Source organism: Thalassophryne amazonica, chromosome 19 (assembly GCF_902500255.1).
Source record: "Thalassophryne amazonica chromosome 19, fThaAma1.1, whole genome shotgun sequence".
In the NCBI taxonomy this organism is placed as follows: domain Eukaryota; kingdom Metazoa; phylum Chordata; class Actinopteri; order Batrachoidiformes; family Batrachoididae; genus Thalassophryne; species Thalassophryne amazonica.
The window spans coordinates 22,724,457-22,751,873 of NC_047121.1; the positions used below are offsets into that span (position 1 = coordinate 22,724,457).

General features: G+C 44.5%; 1 protein-coding gene across 3 annotated transcripts in view; it reads right to left on the reverse strand.

Annotated features, from left to right (window-relative positions):
• Window positions 1–27,417, reverse strand: part of syt16 (synaptotagmin XVI) — a 101,531-nt gene that overhangs the window by 6,548 nt on the left and 67,566 nt on the right. For all 3 annotated transcript variants that reach the window (XM_034159421.1, XM_034159422.1, XM_034159423.1), the window contains one exon: window positions 14,153–14,379. In XM_034159421.1, coding sequence (XP_034015312.1) covers window positions 14,153–14,379 — 227 coding nt within the window. The remainder of the gene's footprint in view (window positions 1–14,152; window positions 14,380–27,417) is intronic.

Below are 27,417 nucleotides of genomic sequence, written 5' to 3' on the forward strand. Positions count from 1 at the left end.
TACCAAGCCCAGTGTTGAAGTTGTCAGAAGGTGACCTTGCATGTGAAGTTTCACCTTGACATACAAAGCCTTTAAGGGCCCCTTCACACATAGTACGAATGAGCACAAATCAGGGTGAATTACATGCACCAGCATGCACCGTGCACGAAACCATTGCAGTGGGAACACCGCACAAGCAGCTGGAGCATGTGTAAACACATCACGCAGCTGCTGTGAAAAAAAAAATACATGCCACCCATGAGATTCAAACCCGCAATTTACAAAAGATCTGACTGCCAACTTTACCACTGCATTATCATCGCTGTCCTATAAAAGGTGTGGAAAAATGCCTGAAATCAAGAAGGACATTGACGTATTTAAAAAATAAAACCACACACCATATAAAAACACTGCATTTTATTGAATCCCTCTTATCGAGCGGACAATACAAGTATGAACCATCTGTTCCTCTGTGGATGGCCCATGGTCACAGACGTACAGTCATAAAATGACATGAATGAATCATGTCCACATCTGCTGGTCCGGCGTGTCCAGCCGGCCCTGCACGCATGTCTGGCCAAACACGCATGTCCTTTGGATGTCACACCACAGGACAGACACCGCGTCATGTCGAACAGAGCACACGTGGGTGACGTGATATTTAGATCGCCCGTTGCGTGTTTTGATCTGAAGGTCCGTTTCACCTGGAACAACCTGTCAATGTGTGCGCTGTGCACTCACTCACTGCAACCCATCGCAACAGTGATATATATTTTTATGTATGCCCACGTGAGGACAACAAGCAGACACACACGAGTCACAGTGGACTGTTGTAAGTTCATGTGCGTCAAAACACAGCATGTGTTCCCCAGTTGGGACATCCAGAACTAGAGATCTCAACAGCTGCTGCTGTCGGTGGCCACACCCCGTCAGTTCAGTGCACACACCAATGTGTCACTCTGTTATGTGAGCATTATTTTTTAGTTATTTGTTATGTAATTGTGTATGTAGGTAGTGTAGTACTTATTAATATGCCTGTCCTGGCTGTGGTCTCTGTGTTTGTTCTGTGACACATCCTGTGCACTGAGCAGTCATTTGTGTCACTGGTCAGCAGCTGACAGGCAGCTCGCCATGCTGTGTGCGCTCTGACCTGGCAGTCTGGCCACGCATGTGTTCATGTCTGTATATACATATAAACATTTTATGCAAGTGTGCCCCCCCCCACATGTGTAGGGGGAGCGGGGGGGGCGTGAAACACACATATGCCACATGTGTTTGGGGGGGGGAGCGGGGGCGTGATACGCGCAAACGTGCGAGACACATGCACCACATGTGTGTTGCTGTTTACAACGCCACACTCGTGGGGCACTTAGACAAATTTCACATCCAGCTCCAAAGTGAACATCTGCTGACTGTTTTCATGCTAACAGCGTGAATGGCCACACATTTTCAAAGTGTTAAGCGGGCAGTGTTAGATGTTCGTGTGTGTCACTTGGAATTTGGCCGACACCTGCCGCGAGAGGGATCGAATGGGCCTTCACAGGGCACGCTTTGTCTTTCAGCTGCTGGTGTGCACAAATAACTGTAGCAACAGGTGTACGAGGCGCTGGAGGCAGCTATGATTTTACACGTATTACATACGATTCCTGCTTCGTGCACAATTTGGCCACGTTTGTACTATGTGTGAAGGGGCCTAAGATAGCACCTACACAAGGTTTCAGAGACTTGGTCCCCTGGTGGAAAGAATTAGAATCAAAATGAGCCCCATGCAAAGGTTTTCTGAGGTCTTAATGAGGTGACCTTGTGTGCCCAAAATGCACTGATGCACAATGACTTTAGGTTCATTTCTACTGCAGCAATTTGCCGCCCGTTTTAGGAGGTCTGACATCTTTACATGTGTCTCTACTGCAGGGACCACCAGTGAAAAGTGATATTCCTAAAAATTCTTGAGTGTGAAGCTAGTCCCTGCTGTGGAATATGTACTTTGAGTGGCCCTTAAATGGCGTGGGTGGGGCTTGATGCTGATTGGTCGAGCTCTCACACAGAAGAACACTGAAAAACTACAACAAGGGTTAATTGTGAAAAGGTAATGAGGAGAAAAATGGCCCCCCAAAATACCCCCAAAAAGGTCTCAAGATGAGCTTGAGTATCAAATTTCACTTTGATACGCAGACTTTGTCAAGATATCACATTGATCAGATGGGGACACACACACATACGGGTGATTCTTAGCCTACGGGCACTTATTATGTCCTTTGATCATATTGTATGAAAAACAGAAAAAAGGGGAAATTTCACACTTTTATAGTTATCTTTACAATGAAAGTGTGTTAAGAAATTTGTTCTAGTAGTCTATGATGACTTTTTCACCTTTTTTCAGCATCATTATATGCAAATATTGCCGTTTTGTGCTTGTCCCACACCCAGACTTTTGATCTTCATTGATAAAAATGAATGGTAAAGAAAAGTTTTTTCTAATGTTTTAAAATATCTCTGAATAAAATATCAGTAAAATAATCAAAACATAATTGGGGTATTCAATGTCATACAACTGTTGTGATTTTTAATGTCCCTTTAAACAGTTTGTATGAAAGATTGTTTGGGTAGTTTCTATGGAGATAAACAGTGACATCAGAGCACATGTATATAGCGCCAAATCACAACAAACAGTTGCCCCAAGGCGCTTTATATTGTAAGGCAATGGTGTGGTGGAAATTACATTTACAAGACCAATAGTGCCCGTATTTAAAGAATCACCCATACATGAAGGCACAAGGCACACACAGATTCAAACAGTTCTTGGGCCTACTTTGCAATCGATGATGCAGGTAAGAACCAGTGGTATACACAGAATGTAGTACACACTGTCACTGTGCTGTTACATAAGGTATAAATAAAGTGTTACAAAATGCCTTCACCATGTTTTCTGCAGCTCTACGAGTTCCACCTTATTTATGAAGCTTTTCTGTGTGCATTTGGATGGGCGTGTGTGTGCGTGTGTGGGTGGTGTTTACTGCACAGATTGCTCCCAATTTCAAAGTGTGATTCAGTGACTGAGAGGTTGTTAGATTCTACATTCCTACTCTCACCCACCCACACACACACACACACACACACACACAAACCCTTTGACCAAAACAGATGCAGATATAAACATACAGTGAAAAACACAGTTACATGCACATACAGACAGAGTCACAAATATTTATGAGTTTCTGTATGTGTGTTATTCGCCAATGCTGTGTGGAAAGCAAAAAAAAACAACAAAAAAACAACTACCTTTTTTACAACACCTCGCAGCCTTGTAAGCAGTATTTGGTTTGTTTCCTCCAAAATGAACATGAGAGCATAACACTGCATTGTGATAATCCCCTCAGAGATGAATAGCGACACTGCAGCCAAGCATGCTGGGTAACAGCACAGATTTGTGCAGCTCACTGACTCCATTTCGTATTCTGGCTTGCTATTTTTTTTTTTAGTTTTTATTTGGACCACAGAAAAGTGAAATGTTGATGTTGTTATAGGTTGAATTTGTTTGCTGATTCTGCTGTGATGACAAATTATGTGCAACACCAAAACTGACAAACAAATACAGAGAGAAGGACGCTGAGGATGGAGCCACCCGGCAGGAGGAGAAGAGTAGGCCCAAAGAGGAGGTTTCTGGATGTACTAAGGGAGGACACGCAGGTGGTTTGTGTGAGAGAGGAAGATGCAGAGGGCAGGCTGAGATGGAAATGGATGATTTGCTATGGTGAATCCAAATGGAAGCAGTCAAAAGAAGAAAAAAAAAAAATCAAAATTCTCTGATTTCAGGTTCTTAAATGTGAATATTTTCTGCTTTGTTTTACTACTTGCAATAAAACAAGGCCAAGGCATCCAGACTCCTCAGCCTGATCATCAGCCTGGAAGACAGAGGTTTTGCTTTGGCCAGCCCCAAACACCACCAACCCCCAACCAGCAATCACCATTGATGGAGCAGAACTAAAATGTGTTGAGAAGTTTGGTTAGCACAATGGTTCACTGGACAAAGAAATCACCTCCAGGATTCGGACAGCAAGCCAAGCACTAGGTCGTCTTAGAGTGAAGGTACTCCAGCAGAAGGGCATTCGGCTGACTACCAAGCTGAAGATTTACAAAGGTGTCATCCTGTCGACACTCCTGTATGAATGCGAAACATGGACTTTATACTGGCAACACATCAAATAACTTGAACAGTTCCACACAAGGTCGCTCCGTGCAATCATGTGCATCCACTGCCAGGAGAGAGTTTCCAACCTGGAGATTCTTGAGAGGGCAGAGTCAAAGAGCATTGAGGCAATGCTGATCCAATTATGCTGGACTTGCGAGCTTTTTGGACCTTACTCTTGCCTCAGCCTTTGAACTTTGTCTCTCTGTGTTTTTGAACTTTGCTCATTTTTTGGACTATGGCCCTATCTCATGGCTGCCTGTTACCTCCACCTGGCAGACCGTGTACCAAACCTCTGCCTGATTGCTATATAAAGCCTTTTTCTTACTCCAACACCTTCGTTTCTGAGTCTGCATGTGTGTCCAACTGCTTTCTGAGCCACGCTTGCACACTTCTTGACAGAACAAACTGGTAGTACCGCAGAATCACACCGAGTCATGCCTGGAGGTGTCCATCCTGCCATGAATCTGGACATTGTCACAGTCAAGGACATTCTCTCTGAAATCAATTTTCTCTTTGTTTGGAAAAAAACTACCTAAAAACTCTCTGACACAGACAAAAAATGAGACACGAGGGAAAACAGGTTTCAGTTTTTAAGATATTTTGCTATTTAAAGCTTTAAAGGTACATGTCATACAGAGTATAGGTCTGAAGACAAATACTAGTACATAGAGTTTCATGCCAATTATATACAGTCCCAAGGTGTGCCAAAGTTCATTGAATAAAATAATTTGATAACATAAGACATTCAGTCTCAAAGTCCGTTCCCGAGCCTTCATCATGTACTGATGAAAGAATGTCTCGCCTCATCACATAGCATAAGACAGTCAGCCTCATAGTCTATTCCTGGTCTTCCTTCATAATGCACTGATGAAAGAATGTCTCGCCTCATCAATCTTATCTGTGCTCTTAGTATATTCCCTCTTCCATGGCATTGTTCTGCAATACAAACTTTGACACATAAAACATTTCAATACACTGAGTGTTAAATGCTATCATAGCAAACTTAGTAGTATAGCAGTAATAGAATGGCAATCTAGTATTAGTAACAATCAATTATAAAGACAATTAAAATGGTAAATATATTTGACCGAACATTAAGATTAACTTTTATAACATTTCCCTCCTGTTTAACCATTATAATTTCCCACATCAGAATTGTACAACTTCATGGAGATTTTCTGCACACTCGTCACATTTTAATCACAATGATCAAACAGTAGGACCAATATAGAACACCTCAAACTCATCATCATAGTTGGCAGCAACATCTCTTGGTTGCATCTGGAGATTTTCTGTCACTCTTTCATAATTTAGCAGTGCCACATAAACATCACCATGGTGTTAGTCCAACCCGGTTCTTATTGTAATGCTGTCCCTCACAAAGTACAAAGTTGAACTATTTCTCAATTTTATATTTATTCAAAGTCATCATGAAAAACAGGCTTGGGTCCCCAGAGATGTGTGGCACACAGGGGCTCCATCTTGTGAGAGACCCTGAACTAAACCAATAAGTGGTTTTTATAAAAACAATGTAGGCGGTACAGTGGGTGGGTTGTAGGCTCACAAACCTAATCTTACTGGCTCCCCACAGACAGAGGGAAACCCTCCTTATATCTGAAGGCTCCACATGCGTAACGGAAGTGAAACTTAACTCTGCCTGTTGAGACTTTGAACCAGTTAAAACCAGGTTCCGGGCACTTCTAAACAGATAAGAAAAGCAAATATTTGACTAATGTAAAATAACAAAATAAGGAATTAACACAGATATTATGTAACAACTCCCTCCCTTGACATGACTGTCATGTCAACAATTAAGCTCATTTTGGCATAATAATTCAATTCTCATGTATGATCCAATAGTCCAATCAAGTCAATATACTGCCAAACATGTAGGCACATAGGCAACCATCAAGTGACCCCATCCTGATGCTCCCTTATGGTGCCCATGTAGACAGGCGAAGTCAAGGCCACACTGAAACAAGACTGAGTAATTGCCAGATTAAGAGTAGCAAACATTTGTCATTGCTCAGTGTATCATGGAAAGAATCTACATGGTGTATCAGTGAATCAAAGTTAATAATAAAATTGATAAAAGAAAAAGTAAAAAAAACAAAACAACCCCCCCCCCCCCCCCCCCCACAGAATTCATCTTAACAGTTAACACTCAGCAGCACAACATTTTAATTAGGCAATAAAAACACATTGGTCTTCATTCTCATCTTCTTCCAGGTCTTCATGATCTATTGCAGCAGGAAGGAAGATTAAAGGTATGGTTTCATTAAGAGAGTGATGTAACATTTAATAAGGGGTAGGTACGCCTAATTCGGTGTCAAAGCCAGTGGTGACGCATTTGAGAGACAAATGTCTTATACAAAGGACCAGAACAAGTACTGCTACAGTCAACTTGATTTAAATAAAATAGAAATTATGGTACCGGCCCTGTCACTTGCCAAAACAGTCTACCAACTTAGTCAAGTATTAGGTTTCGATACTCTAATTTAAAAGCTCTTCAAAGGGTCCTTGAAACTTGTTTACTGGTGAAATTTCGGTCAATGGAAACTATATGCCTCACGTCAAGTTTGAAGTGTTCCAGACCAGAGAGTGTCTCTTCCAAGATAAGGCACCCATAAACTCACAGCCTGGACAAAATTTCTCCACAGGACTCAGTTTGAAGAAATGACTTTTGTTTAAATGCAAAAGAACAATTTTGTCTACATATAAAAAATTCTAAAGTCTATCTGACATGTCTTCCTTTTAGCTGCTGTTGTGTTAAATCTGATTTTTGACTTAATTGATTAATATTTTGATGGTGAAATATGTTGTTTCTAATCAAGGGTTTGTTAGGATGTGTTTAAGTAACTTTAATAAGGTTACATTCATTCAAAAGTATTTTAGAACAAAGTGTATGACAACACAGTTAATCTTTTTAAATAGTTGACTCATGTCTCCCTTTCCACACATGAAATGTTTTGAAGTTGAAATTACACACAAAGTGGGTGGAGTTTAATGACATAAGGCCCTGTAAAAGTTCCAGAACGAAGCTTCTTTTGCCTCCTTCTGGCCCCTTCAGCAAGCCCCTTTGGCACTCCCCTTGTCCTCTTTTCGCAAATGCTTAATCTTACTTTTGTGGCTAACAAAGCCAAGCAGCCTAGCTTCACATAGTTAAAAGCTACCACGTGGTTCCTTGTTCATTCAGTGTTTCGTAACTTTGACAACAATTTTCCAGGCTGATAACTCTTTTTAAGACTCATCAAGTTGTTAATTTTTATAAACCTCCTAGTGGAACTTTTCAGAATAAGAGCGAATTTACAGAAAAGCAACTTTTCCATTTTGTAACCTTAGCACGTTACACTCAAAACTTTAATTTTCTTCTAAATTCACAAAGACTTTTAATCTGGTTCCACATTTTTTTAAAGCTATCAGAAACCCTTTTCAACAAACACTTTCACCTCTTGGGTAAAGTAAGCTGCGACAAACCTGCTGGAAAAAGGATGAGTTGTCCTGCTGCCAAACCCAGCCAAAATTGCTCCTGGTGTCACTGGGGAAAACTCACGGTTCACCTCAGAACCAGGCGAGCTCAGGCCAAACCTAGCCCATCAACGACCGATGCCGACTGGATCGTTCCACCTCTTCAACTGACCAGCTAAGAGATTGTTAAAGGTTTCAGCAAGGGGTTTTGTTGTCAATGGGTGAAAAGTGGCTTTAAACATATTTATATATTTGTTTGATAGCTTTTTAAACAATAACTGGCTTCAAAATTCATCACTGAATTCAAATCAGATTGATTTACTTAATTCCTTAAGCTTTATTTCACTGCTTTCTTTCAACGTCTGAGTAACAAATGTGTTCATAATAAACTTATTTAACCACAGTCATATAATCAAAATGCCAGTAAACTGTTAATTTTCCTTGTATATGTGTAAATAAAATGTAAATATTCCTGCTGTGACATTGGCCAGTCGTATTATAGAATTTACAACTTTCACATTTGAGACTGATTAATTAATAATGTTTAAATTAAAGTTCCTAGTCTTTTAAAAAACTGGGTGGTGCTCCAGGGTAATTAATTATCATTCAAATAAAATTTATTCCAAATAATTATTAAATCTTAAAATTGTTAATTATTTTGGTGACCCACTGAATTAGGTCCAGTCCACACTCCATTGTTGCCGCCAAAGCACACACGCCATGTGTGTGGCCAAAGCTTAAAGCTGAACAAATGTAAATAATCTTAAACCACATTTAACATTTGTTACATCTTTTGGTGTCTTCCGTGTGAGGTGTCATTAATCCCAAATTATTAAATTAAATGATTTAATTTCACTACATCTTTTGGTCCCCAACATGAGGCCAATAACACATCAGGTTAAATTATATAACTCCTTAATTTTGCTACATATTTCATGGTGCCCCGTGTGAGGCTGATTTAGAATTGACCATCTGTTTTGGACTGACACAAAATAAATCCTCATGAGACATTCCTAAACTCCTATTTTTCTGAATGAAACAAAGCCATGAACTTTAAATTTTTATGAATGAATTAAGCATTTATTGATATCATTTAATGCATGCAAATTTATTAAGGTCTTTGATGAAAATTTATCGTGTGACTTTTTCACATAATTACTTTTTGTCCAGTTTCAAGTTTATTTTTTTCTGCGACTGTTCCAGAAATTAAACCACTGACCCAAAGATACCAAAATAAAACTGTGTTTTTTCCAGTTAAAAGTTTTGTTATTTCTACCCACATTTAAATGTGTAATTTAAAGTCCAAAGGGAACTTCTGTTGTGCTCTGAGCAAAAATTTAGTTATTCAAATGTTGTTTTTATGGACGGACACATCCACACGTATTTTGAAAAGCATGTGGTGCTAAAGAAGTAGCTTCCAAAAATTTAGCTGCTGGTAACAAAAAAGTGAATTATTTTTCTGCTAAACGTCTCCACTTTCGGTGAGTTTAATAATAACTTGCCCAGCCCTAATATATATATATATACTCAACAAAAATATAAACGCGACACTTTTGGTTTTGCTCCCATTTTGTATGAGATGAACTCAAAGATCTAAAATTTTTTCCACATACACAATATCACCATTTCCCTCAAATATTGTTCACAAACCAGTCTAAATCTGTGATAGTGAGCACTTCTTTGCTGAGATAATCCATCCCACCTCACACGTGTGCCATATCAAGATGCTGATTAGACACCATGATTAGTGCACAGGTGTGCCTTAGACTGTCCACAATAAAAGGCCACTCTGAAAGGTGCAGTTTTGTTTTATTGGGGGGGGGGGGGGGATACCAGTCAGTATCTGGTGTGACCACCATTTGCCTCATGCAGTGCAACACATCTCCTTCGCATAGAGTTGATCAGGTTGTCAATTGTGGCCTGTGGAATGTTGGTCCACTCCTCTTCAATGGCTGTGCGAAGTTGCTGGATATTGGCAGGAACTGGTACACGCTGTCGTATACGCCGGTCCAGAGCATCCCAAACATGCTCAATGGGTGACATGTCCGGTGAGTATGCCGGCCATGCAAGAACTGGGACATTTTCAGCTTCCAAGAATTGTGTACAGATCCTTGCAACATGGGGCCGTGCATTATCCTGCTGCAACATGAGGTGATGTTCTTGGATGTATGGCACAACAATGGGCCTCAGGATCTCGTCACGGTATCTCTGTGCATTCAAAATGCCATCAATAAAATGCACCTGTGTTCTTCGTCCATAACAGACGCCTGCCCATACCATAACCCCACCGCCACCATGGGCCACCCGATCCACAACATTGACATCAGAAAACTGCTCACCCACACAACGCCACACATGCTGTCTGCCATCTGCCCTGAACAGTGTGAACCGGGATTCATCCGTGAAGAGAACACCTCTCCAACGTGCCAAACGCCAGCGAATGTGAGCATTTGCCCACTCAAGTCGGTTAAGACGACGAACTGGAGTCAGGTCAAGACCCCGATGAGGACGACGAGCATGCAGATGAGCTTCCCTGAGACGTTTCTGACAGTTTGTGCAGAAATTCTTTGGTTATGAAAACCGATTGTTTCAGCAGCAGTCCAAGTGGCTGGTCTCAGACGATCTTGGAGGTGAACATGCTGGATGTGGAGGTCCTGGGCTGGTGTGGTTACACGTGGTCTGCGGTTGTGAGGCTGGTTGGATGTACTGCCAAATTCTCTGAAACGCCTTTGGAGACGGCTTATGGTAGAGAAATGAACATTCAATACACGAGCAACAGCTCTGGTTGACATTCCTGCTGTCAGCATGCCAATTGCACGCTCCCTCAAATCTTGCGACATCTGTGGCATTGTGCTGTGTGATAAAACTGCACCTTTCAGAGTGGCCTTTTATTGTGGGCAGTCTAAGGCACACCTGTGCACTAATCATGGTGTCTAATCAGCATCTTGGTATGGCACAGCTGTGAGGTGGGATGGATTATCTCAGCAAAGGAGAACTGCTCACTATCACAGATTTAGACTGGTTTGTGAACAATATTTGAGGGAAATGGTAATGTTGTGTATGTAGAAAAAGTTTTAGATCTTTGAGTTCATCTCATACGAAATGGGAGCAAAACCAAAAGTGTTGCGTTTATATTTTTGTTGAGTGTATATAATTACTTCTTGCAAGACAGACAGCATATAGTGCATGAGTGAACGTGATGTGCGTGTGTGACCTTCAAGTGCCCCTCCTGATCAGCCTATAACGTATTATTTAAAGCTAACAGATAATTTCTATCAGGAAGGGCTGACCACCAAAACAACATGCAGATACTTTATTTGTCATTGTAACAAAGTACAACGAAAGGTAAGATGCAAGCCTTTCAGTGCAAATGTAAACCTGAGTAAACCACACACAGGCTTTAAGGGTCTGGAGAAGAAAAGAAAAATAAACATAAAATTTAACTGAAGAGGTAAGTTTTGAGCACAAATTAAAAATTCTAAGAGTGTAGTAGCAAAAAAGAAATTGCATATAAAAAAGAGAAAGTATGTACAAAATTGTGGATATTGCACAAAAACAAAATTCTAAGAGTGTAGTAGCAAAAAAGAAATTGCATATAAAAAAAGAGAAAGTATGTACAAAATTGTGGATATTGCACAAAAACAAATATTGGACTCAAGTATGGCATGTGACATGGCTATTTGGTTCCAGTGGCATTCATAGCTCTAACGGCAGTTGGGTAGAAACTGTTTTTCAGTCTATTTGTACTTGCATTAATGGCTCTGTACCATCTGCCTGATGGCAGTAGTTCAAACAGAGAGTGGCCAGGGTGGGAAAAATGGACTGCATTTATGGGCTGCACTTATATAGCGCTTTTCCATCTGCATCAGACACTCAAAACACTTTTCAATGATGGCACACATTCACCCATTTACACTAACACACTCACACACCAATGTCAAGGTGCTGCCATGCAAGGCGCTCACTACACACCGGGAGCAACTTGGGGATTAAGGACATAAGGACCACCAGAAGAACAATCCAGACGGAACCTTGCCACACACACCCACTCATACCGAAGGGAAGCACACAGGGCGCCGGCAGAGCCCAGCAATGGGGGGGGGGGGGGGACCCCAGAAGCACACCATCAGGACCACGAAGGCGGGAGCAAGCGGCGGCAAGGGCAGGGGGCAAAGGAGCCACCGCAACCAAATCCTAAACACGGGCAAGGACCACCGAGCCATACGAGGGCGGGGCCCGGCCCCCAGACAAGAGGCAAGGCCCAACCCCCCGAGGCAGGAAACACGGGGCCCCCAAGACACCCAAGCCCCCCCAGCGCAGCCAAAAGGACCCCTCCAAACTCCCCCCCCCAGCCTCCAACCCACCCCCTACCCTGGGCCCCACCCCAAACACCAAAGCCCAAGACCAGGAGACCGCCTGAGCGAGAGCGGGGCGCCATCCCATGGAGACCATGGCCCTTGTATCAATTATAGAGGGCTGAGCAACATTACTGTAAAGAACAGATACCCCCTCTGGTTGCTTGCTTCAGCTTTCAAGGCTCTAGAGGGAGCCAAAGTGTTTACCAAGCTAGACCTTCAAAATACATACCATTTGGTCAAAATAAGGGAGGGGGATGAATGGAAAACTGTGTTTAATACACCCACCGGTCATTATGAGTATTTAGCCTTACCAATGGACCTGCAACCTTTCAGAATTTGGTCAATGATGTACTCCATGATATGCTTAATTGTTTTGTTTTTGTGTATCTAGATGAAATCTTGATCTCCCCAATGAAGAGTCTCACACACAGCTTGTTCACTTAGTCCTTCAGTGGTTACTTCAAAAGCAGCTATATATGAAGGCGGAGAAATGTGTGTTCCATAAATCCTGAGTTTCTTTTCTGGGGTTTGTGCTGTCGGAGGGGGAGGTCAGGATGGATCCCGCCAAGGCTACAGCTGTGGCTGAATGGGCCCCACCATGCACTCACAGGGACGTGCAGAGAGGTTCCTGGGGTTTGCAAATGTTTATAGAAAATTTATTTTCAATTCTTTACATAACCTCACTTACCCACACAGGTCGTTTGTCCGGTCATCAGATTCTGAGGTGGCATTTCAGGCTCTTAAAAAGCATTTCTTGTCAGCCCCGGTGCTGCTCCTCCCAGATCGTGGTCGAAGTAGTGGCGCCATTTGCTGGAAGGAGCCCAATCACCTTTTCTGGTCTGGGCCGATCATAAAAACTATTTACTAACATTTACGTACTGCTAAATGTCTAAATGCCAGGTAGGTCCGTTGGTCTTTGTTTTATAACTGTTTCAACTTTGTATGGTCTTATCGGCCTGGCTCAAAAAACACCAACCCGATTCACTTTCCCGCTCATTGGACTTTGTTTTGAACTCCAAGGAACCCAAGTCGATTTCACCCGCTAGCTGTTTTGCCTCGGTTCTCAGCCTAGACATAGAAGCCAAAGTTGAAGCAGCTGCTAAGGACATCACACCTCCTAGGGAGTGCCCACGGGGTAGACTGTTTGTTGTGGACTTGCTAAGAGGGGAGGTCATAGAATGGTGTAATACAGGGTAAAATCTGCTCTTTATGGGCAATTTAGTGTTTTCCCCCCACTTTCCCAACCACTGAATGTATCACCGTCATGTGACTCAAGTCACAGGGTCTTGTTCAGCCAACCAGGTCGTGTGGCGTGATTATATAAGCCCTGCTCTGGCTTCCTGTCATCACGTGTAAGCCAAGTGACAGAGCTGCAAAAGGTTTGCATTTACTAACAATTGGCTGTTTTCACTCCTTTAATTTTCTTATGTATTTTTGTATAGGGAGGTGATGGTCTAGTGGTTCAGCGTTGGGCTCGAGACCAGAGGATGCTTGGTTCAAATCCCAGCCTAACTGGAAAATCACTAAGGGCCCTTTGGCAAGGTCCTTAATCCCCAAGTTGCTCCCGGTGTGTAGTGAGCACCTTGCATGGCAGCACCTTGACATCGGTGTGTGAGTGTGTTTGTGAGGGATCATTGTAAAGCACTTTGTGTGTCTGATGCAGATGGAAAAGCGCTATATAAATGCAGTCCACAAAATAATAAGTGGCCACCCCCACTTGTCATATATATATATACTTTGTTGGCACTAATCTTCATGCTTCAAACATTCAAAAAACAAAGGGTATTAGTCATTTTGTGTGGTTTTCTGTCTCTTTTAAAATGTTCTACACAGAGAATTCTTTTTAGGTGAACTACCATATTTGACCACTAGGAAATATATGTCAAGATGGCTTCTTTATAGTGTTGCATTAGCTCTGGATTGGATAGGTTAACTCTTCTTGGGTTCTGTTCCTGATGAGCTCAGAATTGTTACAGCTATCAGGTGGAATTCTGTGGTTTTGTATTTGATGATGTGTGCATGGATCATTTCAGGACAAGCAAAAGCACTCAACCCACCCTCATGAAAATAGTCTGTGCAGACACATTTTTTTTTTAATTGCGGTTTGCCCGAAGTTCAAAGTACTTGGTAGTAACATAAGAAAAACACTCAGGTGTACCTCAGGTGTCCAGGTAGAGGAGCTGTCTGTGGGGTCATTGTTGTCAGAGTTCTGCTGAGCAACAGCCGTGTCCATGTCCACACCGCCATCTGCAACCTCTCGACTCATACTGGGGGTTGGATTGGCATCAGCCCCAATGGGTGTGTCCGGAGATGTCTGGTCGTTCTTTTTTACTGCTGCAGAGAGTGGATCTTCAGAATCTGGTTGGTTTTGATTCTCCATGCCAGCTGAAGAGAGAGAACAGACATGGAAGGTCAACATGATGACTGCAGCTACTGATGGTTGTGTCAAAATCTGACAGGATAGATATTTTTTTGTGTGTGTGTGTGTGTGAGGGAATTTGATTGCACATAGGCAGTATCAAGCAACAAAACGTGACACAAATTTACTGCATTTAGATTGTACTGCAGTATTAAGCCTGACGTCAACTCATTATTTGTGCAAATCACTATTTAAGAAACTTGCACATCTGCAACACTGCTCTTAAATTTCACTGTACTGGTGAAAATTATTGACCTACTGCTAAAAAAAAAAAAAAATCATTTCTGAGGATCTGCAAAGAACTCAAATCCATCAGGATCACAAATTTATTTTACAGGCAATCCATCCAAATGTTATCTTGACCTTTCAACATTGTCTAAATTTCCAAAACATCAAAAACTGCATTCCGCGGAGATGAAACTCTCCCATCCGTGAAAAAGAATACATAACTGTCCTTGGATGGATTCCATGGAAACAGACTCTTGTCATCATTAGTTTATCACAAAGTTAGAAAGCTGGGCAGTGCATTTGACCAGAACCTTGTCTGCCTCAGCCATATTGTAATGTGAATGAAATTGAAAATGATCATTCAGTCATTCATTTTGTCATGGTTAGATTATTGTAATTCATTATTCTTCTGCCTCACCAAGCCATCTCTAAATCAACAAACAGTCCAAAATGAAGCTGTGAATCTCCTTACAGGGTCCTCTCAGAGGTTTCAAGTGACACCTATTTTGTTGTCTTTTAACGAGCTCCCCAGAAAGTTCAGACTTCAGTTTAAGAGCTTGGTGATCACTCTTTGACCTCTGTGAGGTCAAATGCCTCCCGATATCAGCAAACCTTTGCATCGCTATATCACGAGCAGGTCTCTGAGGTCCTCCAACCAAAGTCTGTTGGTGGTTCCTCAACGAGGTTGAAAATCAAAGGACACTGTGCTTTTGAGGTTGTGGTTCCGTAACTGTGAAATGTAGTCCCATCCATCCATTTTCTATACCTGCTTACTCCAATTAAGGGTAGCAGCTGACTTGGAACTGGTGGGGACCAGGGGAATCCAACTGTTTAATTAAAACAGCATCGCCCAGCAGTTACAGAGTGTGAGGCAGGGTTCACCCTGGACATGACACCAGTCTGTTGCAGGGCCACACAGACAAACAAACACATTCACACCTGCTCCCACATTTAAAGTTCCCAAATAATCTAACCTGCATGTCTTTGGATGTGAGATGAAGCCGGAGGACATGGAGGGAACCCACACAAACACGGGGAGAACATGCAAACGCCACACAAAGGCCACAGGTGGGAATCGATCCCATGACCTTCTTGCTGTGAGGGAACAGTGCTAACCACTAATCCACCGTGCTCCCCGAAATGCAATCCCATTCTATCCCAAACCTGTGGACACTGTTCAAACTTTTAAAAATGAGTTCAAGATCCTTCTGTACAAACATGTTTATATTTAGTTTTATTTATTTGTGTTGTGTTTAACTGCTGTAATAATATGGAGCTAAATCAAGGCCACAAGTTTTGTAATCTGAAAATAAAAAAAAGATTGAAAAAATTAATTTTGAAACTGAAAATTCAGTAAATTTTTGATTCAGCTCTAATTTTTTTGATCAAATCATTTTTTTTTCATTCATATTTCCTTTTTCACCTTCAGATCTTTTTTTTCACTTTCAGATCTTATTTTTTCAGTTTCAAGCTTTTGGCCCTGTTCTGGCGTGGGAGGGCGTGGCTTCGATTGAGAGGGGCGTGGAATTGTGAGTGACAGCAGAGCAATCAGTCCTCACATGATGTTGCATTCAGGAAACGTGGGTACTTTGATAGATAATGAGTCTGCTCCCGTCTGTATCACTTATTTACTACACAGCTAGCGCGTGAAAGAAAATAGAGAGAATGAAAGCTTATTACGAGGCTTTAAACCCTTGAGATAAAACTGTTTATTGTGATCGATGTGTTGCAGTTGGTTCAGTGGATCCGTATGTTGTACCGGATAGTGAATTTAATGACGATGTAACAAAGCTGACTGCCCGTAAATCCAAAGCCGCCCGGAAGAGAGCTCTGGCTACCAGCGGTGTTTAGAAGCCCCACCGTTACAGGCGCGGCACCGTGGCTCTGAGAGATCCGCCGCTACCAGAAATCCACTGAGCTGCTGATCCACAAGCTGCTGACCAGAACAGCCTCGCCGGCCTCCTGCAGAGCATCACAGCGGAGCTGTGAAAGCGGAGGTCGGTCTTGAAGTCCTGAGTGACTTCTCTCACCAGGTGCTGGAAGGGCAGCTTGTGGATCAGTAGCTCGGTGGATTTCTGGTCACTTCACTGCTTCACTGCTTGATGGACAATAACTGCTGGCAGCCTGTAAAATGAGCGACCTGCTTCATTTTCATACGGCGATGCTGTGCTGCGTTCACGGTCTTGTGTGGATTTGGGACACAGTTTTTTTAGGTATAAACTTTACAATCTTGCATATTTTCCAGCTTTTAAACATCAAAAATGACCAAGAGTGGCCTACAATTACTTGTAATAGGCATCTTTAGCATCACTTTATTTACAGGTATCAAGACAATACAGTGGAGAGAAAGTGTTAAGTCATTATCTATCAAAGTACCCACGTTTCCTGAAAGCAATATCATGTGAGGACTGACTGCTCTTCTGTCACTCACAATTCCACGCCCCTCTCAATCGAAGCCACGCCCTCCCACGCCACGGGCGCTCACACACTGGCAACGCTGAGATGTGTGTCATCACATCATCTGATTGTGATTTTGATCATGGTTTAGTGCCAACTTTATCACATTGTCGCCCTGCTTTACTTCTACTGCAATGTGTACTAAGCATCCAGTATGCACTATTCAACACCACGTAGTCAATGCATTTCTATTTCTTAATTATTAATTACCTCAGCGAAACAAAACATATATTAACTACTACATAAATAATAATATAATTCCTGTTGACTATAGGACCTCACAAAGAAAGAAATGCACAATGCACATATGACTGTGAGATTGTCAGGGTAAATCTGATTTTATAAATTCACATCAAACACATGTATTTTGCAAATACTGGCACTGTTTTGCCTCCCAAAAATGCATTGTGAAAGCAAAAGAGCACTTGAAGACTTGAAGACACCCTTGATTAAATAAAGTTTTTAAAAATTTAAATTATGTCTGCCAAGGCAATAAAATAGAGTCCAGAATCTGAAATCTGTAAAAGTAAGTCCCTTCGGCTGCTCCCTTGTTTTGTACTCAGGGTCGCCACAGCAAATCCAAATTTTACACCGGATGCCCTTCCTGACGCAACTCCACATTACATGGAGAAATGTGGTAGGGGTGGGATTCGAACCGGGAACCTTCCGCACTAAAACCAAGTGCATTAACCACTTGGCCACCACTCCTACTAGAATCTGAAATCTGCATTCAGAATAATATTGTGATTGTTAGGGGGTGTAAACGGATCACATAATTCATAGTTCAGATTAGATTAAGTGTTTTAGTCATGGATCAGACCATTTTTTCAGAACTGCAAAAAAAAAAAAAAAAAAAAAGAAAGGGAAAAAAAGGGAGGGGCACATGATCAACATTTTTGTAAAATAAGAAACATCGGGCCGAGGCCGACCTCCAGCGGTGGCTTACCAGCTAACATCGGGCCGTGGCCGGCTTCCAGCGGCAGCTAACCATCTTATATCGGGCTGAGACTGGCATCCTGCTGCAGCTAACCAGCTAGCATCGGGCCGAGACTGGCCTCTAGCGGCGGCTAACCAGCTAACACCAGGCTCTGGCAGTGCCCAGCTATCACCAGGCGGGGCCTGAGCCTAACGACTCCAGCGGCTGCCAGCCAGTGGTGGCAAAACATCGGGACATACCCCTCCCTGTTGGACGGTGTAATAGCAGCTCGGTGGGCTAAGGTAAAACTTTTCTCCATAACTGTTCGCAATGCTGAAAAAAAAAAAAAAACCCAGAAGTGGTGAAGGCTTGGATGAAATTAAACTGTCTTTGAATTTCATGTCTGATGAGCTCAGTGAAGTGGTAAAAACCAAACATAACTGCTTGGATTATTGAAGGAGGTTTGACAGCTCAGGAAAATATTGCAGGACAAAGACAAAATTCGGATTTTGGAAAACCATGTGGATGAGTTGGAGCAGCATATTAGGATGGAAGAGGTAGTTGTATCTGGATTAAATATTAAACATCGACCATATGCCAGGGCTGCTGCCCTCGGCAGCGGTGCCAGTATAGATGAAAACTCTCTGAGTGAAATTCACTCCCTGGAGCAACAGGTTATTGATTTTTTTTCATCTAAGCACATCCACGTTAACAGTAATAATATTGCAGATTGCCACTCAATTCCAAAAAAAAAGACAAAGTCTAAACCGGATATTATCACCCGGTTTGCAAACAGTAAATTTAAAAATGATTTGTTTGTTGGGGAAGTGTCGTGACACGGACCCACAACAGGGGGCGTTAATGAAGGGACAATGGAATAACCAAAAAGTAACAATTTAATGTTGTGAAGGTGCACAACGTAATACAGACAGATACAAATATGCGCTATATCAATCCGACAAAAAGGTGACGTGTGGCAGGCTCGAAGATAGGAGACGTCTGGTGCGAGAAGAGCTGGATCCCACACAGGCCCCACCACCAACGGACCTGAAGAACACTGGAGCCGCCAAGCCCTGCGCCCCAGGTGGCCACTGTCTTCAGCAGTCAGACCCGGTACTGCTGGCAGAAAACAGAAACAGTTCTGGATGAGTGTGAGTTCGCACACTCAGTAATCCCACAGTCTGTACACAATGAGGAGGGAGAACCTCCACCTCCAGCAACAATTTCACCCGTGCAGCTCCTGTTGGTCTCTTTCCTGGATGGAGTGAGAGGCGAAGAACGTCGTCCTCTCACTGTCCACCAATCCAGCCTCCGACAGAGCCCGCAGGAACACGGCTGCACACAGAACAATGTTTTGGACAACAATAATCACAGCAGAGAAGTATTACCTGTATGGTAGAAGATTTCTCGGCGAGGAGGTGGAGTTGCAGTCCGGTCTTTGTAGTGATGGTGATGGGTGACAGCTGATGTTGATAGGTGACAGCTGTCACCTCCAGCGGCTCCGAGGCCCTCTCGTGCTTGGAGCCCGCACTCCAAGCAGGGCGCCATCTGGTGGTGGTGGGCCAGCAGTACCTCCTCTTCAGCGGCCCACACAACAGGACCCCCCCTCAACGGGCGCCTCCTGGCGCCCGACCAGGTTTATCCGGGTGCCGTGCGTAGAAGTCGGCCAGGAGGGCCGGGTCCAGGATGAAGCTCCTTTTCACCCAGGAGCGTTCCTCGGGGCCATACCCCTCCCAGTCCACCACATACTGGAAGCCCCGACCCTTGCGACGGACGTCCAGAAGCCGACGCACGGTCTGCGCCGGCTCCCCGTCGATGATCCGGGCAGGAGGTGGTGCAGGTCCAGGGGTGCAGAGCGGTGAGGTGTGGTATGGCTTGATCCGCGACACGTGAAAAACAGGATGGGTCCGCAGTGAAGCTGGCAGCCGTAGCTTCACTGCGGCCGGGCTGAGGACCTTGGTGATGGGAAAGGGTCCGATATACCTGTCTTTCAGTTTATGGGAGTCCACTTGGAGCGGGATGTCCTTTGTCGACAACCATACCTCCTGCCCAGGCTGGTATGCAGGGGCCGGGGAACGCCGGCGGTCTGCATGGGCCTTGGCCCTCGTCCGGGCCTTCAACAGGGCAGAACGGGCGGTCCGCCACACCCGGCGGCACCTCCTGAGGTGGGCCTGGACCGAGGGCACACCGACCTCTCCCTCCACAAGCGGAAACAATGGGGGCTGGTACCCCAAACAAACCTCAAACGGGGAGAGGCCGGTGGCAGACGACACTTGGCTGTTGTGGGCGTACTCGATCCAGGCCAGATGGGTGCTCCAGGCCGTCGGGTGCGCGGAGGTAACGCAACGGAGGGCCTGCTCCAACTCCTGGTTGGCCCGCTCTGCCTGTCCGTTCGTCTGAGGGTGATACCCGGACGAGAGACTCACGGTGGCCCCCAGTTCCTTGCAAAAACTCCTCCAGACCTGAGAGGAGAACTGAGGGCCACGGTCTGAGACGATGTCCGCTGGTATCCCATGCAGACGCACCACGTGGTGGACCAGGAGGTCTGCTGTCTCCTGGGCCGTAGGGAGCTTCGGGAGGGCCACGAAGTGGGCCGCCTTGGAGAACTGGTCCACTATCGTTAAGATGGTGGTGTGGCCCTGGGACGGTGGGAGGCCCGTGACAAAGTCCAGGCCGATGTGGGACCAGGGGCGATGAGGCATTGGTAGGGGTCGGAGGAGTCCTGAGGTCCTCTTGTGGTCCGCCTTGCCCCTGGCACAGGTGGTGCAGGCCTGGACGGAGTCCCGGACGTCGGCTTCCATAGACGCCCACCAGAAGCGCTGCTGGACTACTGCCATGGTCCTGCGCACTCCGGGATGACAGGAGAGTTTGGACCCATGGCAGGAGTCCAAAACCGCAGCTCTGGCCTCTGGTGGGATGTACATCTTGTTCTTCGGGCCGGTTCCCGGGTCCGGGTTCCATGTCAGGGCCTCCCGGACGGTCTTCTCCACGTCCCAGGTGAGAGTGGCCACGACAGTGGACTCGGGGATGATGGTCTCTGGGGGGTCTGACAGCTCGGCCTTGGCTTCCTCTTCATGCACCCGGGACAGTGCATCCGACCGTTGGTTCTTGGTCCCGGGGCAGTATGTAATCTGGAAGTCAAAGCGCCCGAAGAACAGTGACCAGCGGGCTTGCCTGGGGTTCAACCGCTTGGCGGTCCGGATGTACTCCAGGTTCCGATGGTCCGTGAAAACCGTGAAGGGCACCGTCGCTCCCTCCAACAGGTGTCTCCACTCCTCAAGAGCCTCCTTCACCGCCAAGAGTTCTCGATTGCCGACGTCATAATTCCTCTCAGCCGGGGTCAACCTGCGGGAAAAATAGGCACAAGGGTGGAGGACCTTATCTGACTCCCCGCTCTGGGACAGCACGGCTCCTATCCCTGAGTCAGAGGCATCCACTTCCACTGTGAACTGGCGAGTAGGATCGGGCTGCACCAGAACTGGTGCAGTCGAGAACCGGCGTTTCAGCTCCTTAAACGCGGCTTTGCACCGATCCGACCAGGTGAAGGGGACTTTTGTGGAGGTCAGGGCTGTCAGGGGGCTAACTACCTGACTGTAGCCCTTAATGAACCTCCTGTAGAAGTTCGCAAAACCGAGGAACTGTTGCAGCTTCCTACGGCTTGTTGGTTGGGGCCAATCTCTCACCGCCGCAACCTTGGCCGGATCAGGGGCGACGGAGTTAGAGGAGATTATGAACCCCAGGAAGGACAAAGAGGTGCGGTGGAACTCGCACTTCTCGCCCTTCACAAACAGCCGGTTCTCCAACAACCGCTGTAGGACCTGACGTACATGCTTGACATGAGTCTCAGGGTCCGGAGAAAAGATGAGGATGTCGTCTAGATACACAAAGACAAACCGGTGCAGGAAGTCCCGCAAGACGTCATTAACCAATGCTTGGAACGTCGCAGGGGCGTTTGTGAGGCCGAACGGCATGACCAGGTACTCAAAGTGACCTAAGAAGGTGTTAAATGCCGTCTTCCACTCGTCTCCCTTCCGGATCCAAACCAGGTGGTACGCATTCCTAAGATCAAGTTTAGTGAATATTTGGGCTCCATGCAGGGGGGTGAACACGGAATCTAACAGAGGTAACGGGTATCGGTTGCAAACCGTGATCTCGTTCAGCCCTCTGTAATCGATGCATGGACAGAGTCCGCCGTCCTTCTTGCCCACAAAAAAGAAACCCGCACCCATCGGGGAGGTGGAGTTCCGGATCAACCCGGCAGCTAACGAGTCCCGGATGTAGGTCTCCATTGATTCGCGTTCCGGACGTGAGAGGTTGTACAGCCTGCTGGACGGGTACTCAGCGCCCGGAATCAAATCGATGGCACAATCGTACGGTCGGTGCGGGGGAAGGGCAAGTGCCAGATCTTTGCTGAAGACGTCAGCAAGATCGTGGTACTCACATGGCACCGCCGTCAGATTGGGGGGGACTTTGACCTCCTCCTTAGCTATCTCACCGGGTGGAACCGAGGATCCTAAACACTCCCGGTGGCAGGTTTCACTCCACTGCGTCACAACCCCAGACGGCCAATCAATCCGGGGATTGTGTTTCAACACCCATGGAAAACCCAAAATCCTCTTCAGCGGCCCACACAACATTGTTAAGGCAATCAAAAAAGTTGAGAAGAAATGAAGTGTATGTAAATGAACATTTGACAAAGAAAAATGCAGATATTGTAAGACAAGCCAGAGCTCGAGGAAAACAGAAAAAAATACAAGCAACTTGGACCACGAACTGTACAGTGTGGACTAAATTAAATGGATCTCCGGAGGAAGCAAAAAAAAACAACAACAAAAAAAAAACAGAGCTCTCGGATTTGGATAATTTTAAGTGACTGATTCTTAAGGTGGACATGGCTCATTATTGGTTCTTTCTTGCTTATTTGGAGTGATTTCTGTTATGATTGTTGCTTTGTTTTGTCTTTCTTTTGTTATGGGGCAAATTGTGTGTACACGTATACTGTATATGTATCTATATCTAGCAGCTAGACTTTGGTTTGGGGATTATAATTTTTTTTTATGTCAAGTGATTCTTACCAATTTACTCCTGCACAGGAGCTCAACGGGTGGTGGTGTGGCACTTTATGTTAGTTCTACTTATCACTGTGAAGTTGTTCAGAATATGTGTTTTTCTTTGGGAAATGTCATGGAATGTATTACTGTGGATATTAAACGCGAAAAATCAAAAAATATAATTATAAGCTGTGTCTACAGAGCACCAGGATCAATCATAAAAAAATTTGTGGAAAAGCTGACTGAGATGTATAACTTTATTAAAAATAATAAGCTTTTATTTTTTGTGGAGACTTCAACACAGACTTAAATCCTCATGGTCAAATAAATATAATCGAATTTATAAATTCTGTATTTTGTATGGGAATGTATCCAGTGATTTTCTTTGCAGCCAGGTGATTTCCCTGACTAACATCATTTTGAGCAGATGGGATGAGTTCATCAGTGAAATCATGATGAACTCATCCCATCTGCTCAAAATGATGTTCGTCAGTGAAATCATTTACTTGAGTCAGTGACCGCAAACTCTTGGCCCTTTCTGGAATGTCTTTGGACAACACTGACCTAAAGGATGAAGCTGCTAACCCTGCAAATTCCATTAGCATAAAACATTAAAAAGTGTTTCATTCAGCACAAGTATGTCAACAGAGACATGTTAGATGATCCGTTACGGTGTTTGATCACACAAAACGCCATATTATTCAAGATGTAACAAAATACTCTGAACAAAACACATACAGCCTCCATAACTGCTACCAAGCCCCACTGAGCGGACACCGAGTTATGGTCACACTGAGAGGTGGAGACGCTCAGCTCAGCCCAACCGCTGTCACTCAAAGTCACTCCAAATTTACTGAACTTTATGTTTTAAAACATCTTCAACTAAGAAGTTATTAAGTTAAGGAATAAACTATCTATAGAGACCAAAACCATTTTTGTACCAGGCTATAAACATGTTTATTTCTGCTCTAAAATTGGACACTATAACATGGACTCCTATAGAAATCTAGGGACAATCAGGGACATGTCCAGCTCTCCACAAGTTCTTTTATACTCACTCGACTGGTAAGCACTGAAAGCCGAGACAGACATGTCCAAATTTGTCCTCTAACACTCCGAAACGGAGGTGTTCCTTTGTCTCGCTTCATCAGCGAATCGGTCGTGACGCGCGAAGCCTCCGCGCGGCTTTCCATGACAAAATCTCTTGTTAATAGTGAAATTGTTATATGGCTGGGGGGGCCTGGCTGCCGGTTTGTTTCTGTCTTTTGGTTTTCCTCCCAGGTGGCGTGCGTTTGGGACTGAGTGGCTGTGTTGCTGAGGCTGTCAGGACCTCACCCTGATCACCTGCGACTCGTCAGGACTCACAGCTGTGGTGCATCTGGATGGATTGGAACATGTTGGCATTTAAGACTGGAGTGCACAGTGTGTATTTGCCAGAGACTCGACCTTGTGACCAGACGGGTGAGATCGTCGTCTTGGGAGCCATCTCATCAGCAGCGGATGCTGAGAACGTCCAGGTTTGATGCACAGTTTGTGAAAGAGGAGGGGGTGAGGTTTCACGCTCGTCAGCACACTTCCTGAGGTACGTTAGATTTTGTGACTAACAGTTATACAGTCAGTAAATGTGGTGTCCCTCACACCTTATTGTATTGAGCTGTTTGTTAGTCATGTATCAGCTTTCACTGCAGTGGAGTTTTGTGAACTGATTGTTCCATGCCTGCAGGTTGGGAAGCTGATCAGTAATCAAGCCAGGAAGTGTTTGCTGTTTGTACACCTTTAAGTGTTCTGTGTGTAGAGTGTGGACTCACATAATGGTTCCTTCTTTCACAGACTCGGTTGTTGCGGCCACCTGGGGGGTGTCGGCGGGGTCCTTGGGTCCGAAACAGCTTCTGGCTCCGGACCGTTAGCGCTGCTGGGAGCGCACCACGCCAGGCCGCACCTTTTGTTATTATATTATCACTGTTATGTATTAAATTCAGTTAGCCTTTGAACCGTGCTCTGCTTATTTCATACTGGGTCCTTCAAACGCTGGTCGGTTCTCCGAGCTGCGTCCGACACATAACAGAAATCTGCCGGAAAATGGCTGATGTCCAGGTCTTGTGATAACTAGAGAAAGAGCACACGACGGTCTCGTATCCACAGAGCCTTCAGCTTAGAAATGATCCAGTGGTTTGTGCCGCATCGTCGCAGCTCGCAGCGCGGCGCACGACCGTCCTTAAAGGGGTCCTTAAACCTGTAGTTAAAGTCCTTATTCTCTGTGAAGCCCGTAAAATTTTCACTGAAAGCCAGATACATTTTTTTAATGGTTTCTAGGTGCCAGTCTCTAACAGCTTCTGAAAAAATTCTGATGGAAAAAAAGTCCTTTTCATTCCACCATTTCCAGACAATGAAAATCCGACGAGGGGGCGGGACCACTCCTTCCACAAGGCTTGCTCACAGGCGAATGACGTCACCGACAGGCGTGGAAAAACTCACGCATGCGCACGAGGGTTCAAGCATGTCTGACGTAAAAATATATGAATGAAATCCATATAGTTTTTGAAAAAAATAAAAAGGTACGATACTTTATGGACAGACCTCGTATATGATAAAATCGATATCAAGTTGTTTTACCAATGAATATGGCTTTTTACACCCTTCAGAAAACCATACACCCTGAGGCCGGCAAACTGAGCAGCACCAGATCCTGCGTGACTCCCGGACATCCCCGCTGAATAACAGACCGTTACCGACCATATCCGCAACGTGTGTTACACTTCCACCCGGTCCCTTTATGGGGCTGTCCAGTCCTGCTGCACCCGCGAAACGCTGAGGATATATGTGCGTATATAGTAATCTAATAGTGCTGCATTCATTCTGTGTCTCCTCCCATCTTGCGGGGGGGGGGGGGGGGGTGTGGGCATTTAGGCCATTAATAACATGATTCATGTGGTTTAATGTTTTGATTCCCTGGTGTGTATGTCTCTTGACGCACTTGTTAGGAATAACGCAACTATTTGGATATTTACATGTCGTTTAAAGACAGACTCGTGTGACATGCAATGTCACATGCAGCTGTCACATGAGACTGTGAATGCCAATAACATATCCAGGTCAGGATATCTTACCCCCTACCTAATCATAAGTGGGGAGGTCAAATAATACATGAGCAGGGAAGAAATGATAGATGTGACTTGAGAGAATTTACACAAAGGGGTCAATCACTTCTTTAAGGAGAATGAAAATGTTGTTTTCCACTGTTTCTATATATGTAGGTAGGATGAAATGGGTGATACTACAGCATACCTGCTTTGCAGGGGGTGGGGGGGAAGATATCCAGGGTGAGGGTTAAGATATCCTAGGACAACTCTCTCCGTGTGGAGAGTTCTTCAGCATACCGCCACGCTGAAGCAAACAATTGTGAACATCAATTCCACCCGGAAGCAAACATTTGTGAACAGCAAACAAACATTCTATGAATGTTTGTTTGCTGTTCAGCAAGTTTGTGAATGTTCATATAATGTTCCTGATGTTTGTCTAATGTTTGCATGAAAGCAAACATTTGGAAACATGGACGCGAACATTTGCAAACAGCAGTTAAACGGTCATATAGAATGTTTGCATAATTTTCAGTGTGTTTGCAATCATTCAAATAATGTTCATATTGTATATGTAAAGCTTGCCTCTAAATGAAAGTATATATATTCCCAAATTTTGTAAAATTTCATATCATTATTACAGGAAAACAATAAATATCATTTACTGCCTACAGAAAGTTAATGTTCGACTCCATTTAACTGATGTATGCAAACATATGTAGAATGAACAAGTGGAAATAATTTAAGCACTCTGGTTACCATGGTAACCAAGAATTTCTTGCTTCATGATTTATTCAGGCCTACTGAATATAAAAATTTGTGATTCCCGTGATAACCTGACAGAGCTAACTCAGAAATATGTCTTGGCGCAACTTGCACAAACATACATTATGCAACATTATCAGAGGATACAATTCAAATAGATTCATTGTCTGAAAACACTTAATACATCAATTAATAACAAAACTAAAACTACTTCTTCGTGTTTATCAGCAGACTGCAAACCAGCTTTAGAGGTGCATATCGCCACCTACTGTATTGAACTGTGTGGAATAATGGCATTAGTGTTGTGTGGGCCGCTGAAGAGGAGGTACTGCTGGCCCACCACCACCAGAGGGCGCCCTGCCTGGAGTGCGGGCTCCAGGCACCAGAGGGCGCTACCACATCATGGGAGTAATCTGGGTGACAGCTGTCACCCATCACCAAACACAGCTGTTTCTACTCAGCACCGAGGTATATCAGGAGGACGGCGTCTCCACCTCAGTGCCGAGATAT